The sequence below is a fragment of the Anser cygnoides genome, chromosome 30, assembly GCF_040182565.1.
Source record: "Anser cygnoides isolate HZ-2024a breed goose chromosome 30, Taihu_goose_T2T_genome, whole genome shotgun sequence".
Taxonomy (NCBI): Eukaryota; Metazoa; Chordata; class Aves; order Anseriformes; family Anatidae; genus Anser; species Anser cygnoides.
Window position 1 is genome coordinate 3,636,871 of NC_089902.1, and position 8,542 is coordinate 3,645,412.

The 8,542-nt window shown below is 48.7% G+C and overlaps 1 protein-coding gene and 1 long non-coding RNA gene across 2 annotated transcripts; both read left to right on the forward strand.

Moving 5' to 3' along the window:
* Nucleotides 1–1,158: 1,158 nt before the first annotated feature.
* Nucleotides 1,159–2,302, forward strand: LOC136787541 (olfactory receptor 14C36-like). Its single transcript, XM_066984850.1, has one exon. The coding sequence runs from the start codon at nucleotides 1,159–1,161 to the stop codon at nucleotides 2,092–2,094; it is 936 nt and encodes a 311-aa protein (XP_066840951.1). The 3' UTR covers nucleotides 2,095–2,302.
* Nucleotides 2,303–3,400: 1,098 nt separating this feature from the next.
* On the forward strand, nucleotides 3,401–4,438 carry LOC136787771 (uncharacterized). Its single transcript, XR_010826932.1, has 2 exons — nucleotides 3,401–3,735; nucleotides 4,117–4,438. It is a non-coding gene; the product is annotated as an uncharacterized lncRNA (long non-coding RNA).
* Nucleotides 4,439–8,542: the final 4,104 nt, after the last annotated feature.

Genomic DNA, 8,542 nt, shown 5'->3' on the forward strand with positions numbered 1-8,542 from the left:
GGCTCGTGGGACAGAGAGAGCTCGTGGCAAGAGGGCCCTGGTGCAGAGAGACAGCTCTGCCCAGGAGCAGCTCCTGTGCACAGCGCAGCAGGGCTGGGGGCTCTGACCACAGCTGGCACGGGGACAGGAGAGAAGGAGAGAGGGCTTGGAGGCAGTTGGCAGTGGGAGGATGCTGAGAGCTGCCTGCAGGAGAAACCTGCACAGCCCTTGACAAGGGAAGTCTCTGGCTCCAGGGCCATGCAGCTGCACGTCCTGGAAGGGTCTCCTGCTGGGTCTTGTTTCTGGGAGAGCAGTGAGCGATGTAGTAAGCTTTGGGAGTCGTGCTGGATGGCACTGCAAGGTGAGAAAGTCTGGCAGAAGCCCCTTGGAGTGCCCTAAGCCAGGTGCCCCTGGTCAGACAACAGCAGGGTGGCCCAGCCTCCTTCAGGCACTGCAGGGGATGCAGATGGGATACTGGGATACCTCACCTTGTGGATATTCATGTCTGTCTGTGGGGTGTTCTTCTGGTCTGCAGGCTGGTCTCCAGCAGGATGCAGCTCTCTCATGGCATCCTTGTGTTATCCAGGTGCCCCAAGGAGAAGACACCTCCGTGCTTAGGCCATGTCCGTGGTGCTGGACGGCTGTCAGTTGGCAGCTGGAAGGAGGCGTTTGCACCCCTGGTTAGGAGGGAGGAGCTGAGATCCTGCTAAGAAACCCGGAAATAAGGTGAGAATTCTGTCCAGATGCACTGGGACTGGGGCTTCTCTGCTTTAAGCAGTTTCCACTTATTGTGAAACACAAGAGTGTGATTGTTGTCCTGAGCATAAGAATATTTGCCTTGCTCTACACTGCGGTTGGATGTGTTCTCTACAACAAAACTAAAAGTTTATTGATTTCGTAAGTGGACTGAACTTGAGTTTCCCCCGTGTTCCTGCTTCCAGCCTGCTTCACAGGAGGAAGGACTCCTCTGGAGCCCACAGCAGTCCCTGCTCCCAGTGCCACTCCCAGAGAGCATCAGCTGGGACTCAAGTCATGGAGCTGCAGAAAGGTTCTCCTGCAAAGAGAGAGGCTTGGGATGAGAGTGCTGTAAGGCTTGCAATAAGTTTTCCTCAGAGAAGTCTGTTTTAACATTTTTCTGCCTTCTCCTTTTCAACAGACAGCTGTGCCCAATGTCAGAAAATGCCCAACAGCAGCTCTGTGAGCGAGTTCCTCCTGCTGGCATTCGCAGACACGCAGGAGCTGCAGCTCCTGCACTTCGGGCTCTTCCTGGGCATCTACCTGGCTGCCCTCCTGGGCAACGGCCTCATCCTCACCGCCGTAGCCTGCGACCACCGCCTCCACACCCCCATGTACTTCTTCCTCCTCAACCTCACCCTCCTCGACCTGGGCTGCATGTCCACCAGTCTGCCCAAAGCCATGGCCAATGCCCTCTGGGACACCAGGGCCATCTCCTATCAAGGATGTGCTGCACAGGTCTTTCTATTTGTCTTCTTGATTACAGCAGAATTTTATGTTCTCACTGTCATGTCCTACGACCGCTACGTTGCCATCTGCAAGCCCCTGCACTACGGGAGCCTCGTGGGCAGCAGAGCTTGTGCCCAGATGGCAGCAGCTGCCTGGGGCAGTGGCTTTCTCAATGCCGTCCTGCACACGGCCACTACATTTTCCCTGCCCCTCTGCCAAGGCAATGCTGTGGACCAGTTCTTCTGTGAAGTCCCCCAGATCCTCAAGCTCTCCTGCTCAGACTCAGACTACTTCAGGGAAGTTGGGTTCATTGCATTTAGCTTCTGTTTAGGTGTTGTTTGCTTTGTTTTCATTGTGCTGTCCTATATTCAGATCTTCAGGGTGGTGCTGAGGATGCCCTCTGAGCAGGGCCGGCACAAAGCCTTTTCCACGTGCCTCCCCCACCTGGCCGTGGTCTCCCTGTCTATCAGCACTGCCACATTTGCCCACCTGAAGCCCCCCTCCATCTACTCCGCACACCTGGACCTGGTGGTGTCAGTTCTGTACTCAGTGGTACCTCCAGCAGTGAACCCACTCATCTACAGCATAAGGAACCAGGAGCTCAAGCATGCACTGAAGAAGCTATTTCAGTTGTCTTCCAGAAGTAGTTAGCTGCATCTGTGCTGTTGCAATGGGAATAAGTCACAAAATAATAATCACAGAATCATAGAATATCCCGAGTTGGAAGGGACCCATAAGGATCATCAAGTCCAGCTCCTGGCACCACACAGGTCTACCCAAAAATTCAGACCATGGGACTAAGTGCACAGTCGAAATGCTTCTTAAACTCTGAGAGGCTTGGTGCAGTAACTAGTTCCCTGGGGAGCGTGTTCCCGTGGGCGACCACGCTCTCAGGGAAGAACCTCTGCCTGATGTCCAGCCTAAACCTCCCCTGCCTCAGCTTGAAACCATTCCCATGGATCCTATCACTGGTGACTAAAGAGAATAGATTGGCGCCTGCCCCTCCACACCCCCCCGTGAGGAAGCTGTAGACTGCGATGAGGTCTCCCCTCAGCCTCCTCTTCTCCAGGCTGACCAGGCCAAGTGACCTCAGCCGCTCCTCATACGTCTTCCCCTCTAGGCCCTTCACCATCTTTGGAGCCCAGTATCTTACTGACTTGAAGAAAGAGGCTTTAATCTCTCCTGGTTTGTTTCCTAACGGAGGAGCACGAAAGAGATGCGTGTCCTTGTCTCTGAAGAGGAGGTGAAGGAACAGGTACGGCAAGGGACACAATAATCAGTTTCGCCAGACTATGGTTGTATCTGAGCTTGGAGACTGCAACCCTCTTCAGACTTCCAGATCTAGAGGAACACTGCAGCCTAAAAGCCACATGTACATAAGCTCCCCCAGTCCAGCCAATCTTCTTCCCATAACCTGCCAGGAAACAGCAATGTAGGCATGTAACCAAATTAAAGCCCAAACCTTCAGCCCAGCCCTTGACCTGAATAGTGAGTGAGGATCTGGATCCTGGCATTTATACGTGAGATTTTATACGCAGCCAAAGTAAATAGTGTAGTCACAGGTCACGGGGCTGGATTTTGAGAAGTCCTACAGAAAGAAGAGATCTCAGAAAAGCAAATTTAAATAATAATCAAGAAAAGTAATTCTGATTGCTATATTCTTTATCTGCCATGACTAGACAGAAGAAAATCTATGATAGCCATTTTCCCTTCAAGGTCATTTTCTTTTTCCTTTTATTTCTTCTATTTATTTATAAATTGATTGATTGATTGATTTTAACAGGCTCTGTACTAATTTTCCTCACAGAATGACTAAGAGAAATGTGACCCTTGTGCACCATTTGTAGTTAATTCATTAGGTCAACTCTAACCACTAAGCCCCTTCTCAGGCTATTTCTGTTAGTGATAAGGAGTGATTGACCTTCAAAGACTGAAGCCAGGTAGATGAGCCTATTCCACAAGGTCTCTTGGCTCCACCCTTGTTAAGTGAAATCTGCCAGGTGTGGATCATTTGACCTTTGCTCTATAGGAAGCATGAGGAGTGGTGGGGAATTGTCTCCCCAGGGGAGTTGGAGGCTTGTGTTATTTAGGGTGCTTTTCCATTGTGGTGCAATGGACTCAGTGTTCCCCATAGGCTGCTTTTTCTTCATGTTTTCTACCATCTCTGTGAAATAGTTTTAGTGACTCTAGGAGCTAGCTACGTTGGTGGTGCCTTCTCAGTACAGTAAAACCCTGGTGGTACGACTTCACTGTGAAGTAGTTGGGAAGTGACTCAAGCTCAGAAGCTGGCAGGTAAGTGTTCCTGGGTTCTACAGTTGTTTGATGTTGAGGAGTTTGAGTACTTCCTTCACCTTTTCTGTTTTCAGTGAAATTACTTACGTGGGTTCTGAGCTCCCTTTCCAGCCCTTAAAAATAAAATAAAATAATAATAAAAAAGACAAACTCAGAAGCTCAAGTGCTTACAGGTAAGCCTGACTTCGAAGAATATTTTTAAGTATTTGTTAAGATGGAACAACAGCCTGTGTGAAAAAGGTGCCTTAATGTGAACTCAGATGATGTCTTGTGGGAAGTAGAAACAGATTTGGATAGATACTGGTGGCATTAGTGTTACTTTCACTAAGTGGAAATTGTGAGAATGTTCTGTTCCTACAGAAAATAATGTTCTCACTATAGGCAAGTCAAAAGCAGTGGGAAGGAAGCCTGTCCTCTTCCCTACAGGCCTGTGTCTCGACTGTGGAGAAACTTTTGGAAGAGGTCCACCAACTTAAAGAGAACTGATCTTCCTCCCCACCTGTACAAACCAGTGTGTCAGCTCTCGGGGTTAAGCGTCCTTCTGTGCTAAGAAGACAACAGAGTGTGTAGAGGCTACCCGAGAAACTCCCCTGAAGAACACTACTGCTGCCAAGAAGAACCTGCACCTTGTAGTTCGCCGCAACCGAACTGACAAGCGAGGCAGAGAGTGAAACGGTGGGGAACTGTGTGGCCGGGTAAAGAACTCCGGAAAATGAGCCCTAGCCACTTTTTGCGATACATAGTGTACATAATAATAGGTGCAATTGTTTTCACTGTTCCTGGGTCTGCGCACCCTCATAGACTTTTACTTGGAGCCTAATTAGATGGGAAGATTACCATGTTGTGCAGCAAATAACCATTGCTGGGGGCCCTAGCTTTAGGGTCTTACTGTGTGACCTTGTGACATGGGGCAAAAACATAGCAAAAGCGTTCTGGTCAATTGAGCTTCTATATGTGCCCAAGTTCTAACCTGGGAAGACCGTATTGTAATTATCCACATGAATACTTTTGTGCTTATTGGGATTGTGAGACTATTGCCACAGACTGGAATCCCGGAGCTGGAGCAGACAGATATTTGAAGGTGGGATACGGGCCACCAGGATGTAACCATAAGGGCGAACTACAGCATTACACCACCCTCTCTGGTGGGGGTCCACAGTACTCCAGGTCAGATTGCAAATTCATATACATCAATGTAACCCAACCGGGGGATCAAAGATGGGCCCTAGGACAACGTTGGGGAATCAGGTTTTATGAATCTGGAGCTGATAGGGGAGAGACAATATATAAGAACCCCCAACGGGTGGGACCAAACCAAGAATTGTCAGGGAGTGTTTTAAGAATTCAACCTACACAAGCTTTTGGAATACAAACTTCTAATAGCCCAAAACCACTAAAGGTCATTAATAAATCAGTGGGTCAAAAATATGAAATTAAAAGTGAAGGGATGACTGAGAATAACATGTGGAGAATCATGGATGCTACTTATTACTTATTGAATCAAACAAATCCAAACGTACCTAGACCTCGCTGGTTATGTCTTGATATAAGGCCTCCATATTATGACGCTATTGGAAATCTGGGAGAGGCCACCCGTTCACGTAACCCCAACCCTCCACAATGCAATTGGGGAAGGGATGTAGGAATAACATTGATGGAAGTAACTGGGAATGGCAGGTGTGTAGGTACAATCCCTAGTGAGAAGCTCCATATATGCAGTATTATGGAGAAGGTTACACCAGGAAGTAGAGAAAGGTGGTTAATACCCGCAAACAATGCTAGATGGGTCTGCTCATCGATAGGTGTTACCCCTTGTTTATCACTTGAACTCTTTAATGTATCTCAAGATTTTTGTATACAGGTGATAATTATACCAAGAATTCTATACCATTCTGAAGAGTACGTATATACACGGCACACAGTAGCAGAGAAACATTTAACAAAAAGAGAACCAATCACGGCTATAACATTGGCAATGTTGATAATTCTGGGAGGCACCGGGGTGGGCACTGGAGTTGCCTCTCTGGTCAGACAGAGTCAGGAGTTTACCTCCCTATGTGTGACCGTAGATGAGGACTTAACTCAAATTGAACAGTCAATCACTGCCCTGGAAAAATCGGTACGGTCACTATCAGAAGTTGTTTTGCAAAATCGTAGAGGATTAGATCTGATGTTTTTACAACACGGTGGATTATGTGCCACATTGAAAGAAGAATGCTGTGTATATGCAGACCACACTGGAGTAGTGAGGGATACAATGAGGAAGCTCAGAGAAGGATTAGAAAAAAGAAAGCAAGAAAATGAGGCTAAGCAGAATTGGTACGAATCTTGGTTTAATTATTCACCCTGGCTTACAACTTTACTGTCGACAATAGCGGGACCTTTGTTGTTACTAATATTGAGTCTAACTTTTGGGCCATGTATTCTTAATCGAATAATCGTGATTGTAAAAAAACCGTTTGGAGGCAGCACATTTGATGCATATCAGTGCCAAATACGAACCCATAACCACGAGTGAGGATGCTGAACCTCTAACGCTCAGCAGTCAGGCATACCAGGAATTAATGAACAAAATAACTAACTAAAAGAAAAAGGAGGGATTGTGGTGTATGAAGCATGTTTGTTCATTATTTCCCATGGCTATATCAAGTAGGAACAAAGGGAGTCTCCAGGTGGCTGTAAGGACCTTGAGGCTCCCTGCCTGTTGCTGTCTCGGGCGGATAGTTGAGAGAACTTTGTGTAAATACTATAACTGCAAAATTGATAACCCACTGTCCTATCTGAAGACAAAACAGCATGACCGGTTAAGGAGGCAAAAAAATCACATACCAAGCGGAGGAAGACTATGGCCTTCATCCGTGCGACCACCAGAGGGACCGGAGACGACCCCCTAGCAACAGTCGGCGCAGCCGCAGTAGCAGGAAGGGGGCTACGTAACCCCGGAAGAACTCGATGATAAAAGGGGACTGTGAAGGGGGGGGGGCGCGCACCGTTTGGAGGAGCACGGACTCCCCGGCCGCCAAGCGCTGTTTTGCTTGCTGATCGCTTACTCAATAAACTAATTCTTTCTGGCTAAAAGAGTAATTTATAACGCTAGCAGCATGGTAGCAAGGGGGGTTGCTCAGGGCAAATGCAGTCTTGGAATCATCTGCATGGGACTGCGCCCCCTGCAGTGGGGCTGATGGCAGATTCCAGCCTGGAGAGGAATCTGGAGCTGACAGTAGATGTCAGGGGATCTGCAGGGACAATGTGCTCAGTGGGTAGTGATTAGGACCTCTTAAAATGAGTGACCATCCAAGGAAGAGTCTTTTAGGGGGAAAAGCGAATCTGAGGTGTCCAGGGCCTAAGGAGGGCTCTGCAACACCAGGGGAGGCCGTGAAGAGCCAGCAGGTGAAGGCCCATAAGACTGCATAATAATTGGCGAGGCCTTATTTAAAGCCTTGAAGAAGACGCAATATTTCATTAGCTCTGCAGCCTGCCACCGAGAAATTTCTACCCTCTCTTGGAAGGATGACCCCATTATTTATTGCTGAGCACCACGTTACTGAGTTCCACCTGGAAGGCAGGGCTAGGCAGTGGGGATGGCAGGAGGAAGACTTGTGTGAAGACTATGAAAAACATGGAAATTCAGGGCTTTAGCAGATCCTTAAAGTCCTGCCTGGGTCCCAAATGGAAAGCAATGTATGTGTGTGGGTGGAGGAGGAGGAGGCGAGTCCCAGGACAGGGACAGGGCTGAAGGGCCCTGCGCGAAGCTGGGCTGATGGAGAAGTGTCCACCTTGCGTGTGTGCCTCAGCCTGGGAGAAGGGGCCTGCCCGCGGTGCGGGATGGCTGGGCTGTGCTCAGCCAGGCCCCAGGAGCTGACCTTGCTCTCTTCCTCCCCGCCACTCCCCACACGGGGCAGGCCCTCAGGAAACATCCCTGAGCCTGGAGATGCCCCAACCTGCTGCGGTGAGGTGCCACTACTGCAGGGGAAGAGGGGAGGGTTGGAGAGACACGTGGGGCCTGTGGGAAGAGTGGTGTGGCCTGGGGAAGTGAGGGCCTGGGAAAAGTTACCCTGGATCCATAGGAGCCATTCTGGAAAGAAAACTTGTAGGCAGGAACAGCACATTTCTGGAGGTGCAGAGCTGCTGGGCACATTGTGCAGGGTGCCCTGATGGACTTTTGTGTCCTTTTCCATCGTGTCTTCAGTGCCACTTTTCTCAGAAACAGAGGAGCCAACAGAGGCGTGATGGATACGCTGAGCTCATGAAAGCCATCATCAACATGCCCCTAAGAAGATGACTGATATGGGGAGTTCGGGAGAAACCCGGGACAGGAGAGATGTGAGATTTGGAGAAGGGAATAGGGGCTTGGCCGGCAGAAATTAAGGATTTTGTAGAGGTAAGAAGGTTCAGGTTTTTGCTGATGCTGTTGTAACTGCGACTTAAAATAGTCACATGAGGCCCTACACCGGCTTCAACCAGTAAACTTAATTCCTAAATTTAAATGCTACTCCACACCCTGACAGGAATCCACTACTCTTATGCCTGACCTCAAAGTATGCACTGAAGCCAAAACTCAGCCCGTAGCCTCTTTCCCTTACCCTTACTCTCTTGCTTACCTTGATCCCTACCCTTAACACTAGATTTAAATGGTCTATTTAAGCCTAGATTCTTGGAAGAACCATACAAAACCCTAAATCACAAGGCTTGTCCATACCCTAACCACACACCTGACACACCAAGCACAACACCAAACCCTCCCACTAAATCTTTTTTAATCTCTAACCCAGAAAGTGAAAAACAGGTACCGAGGGCCTAGAGAGGT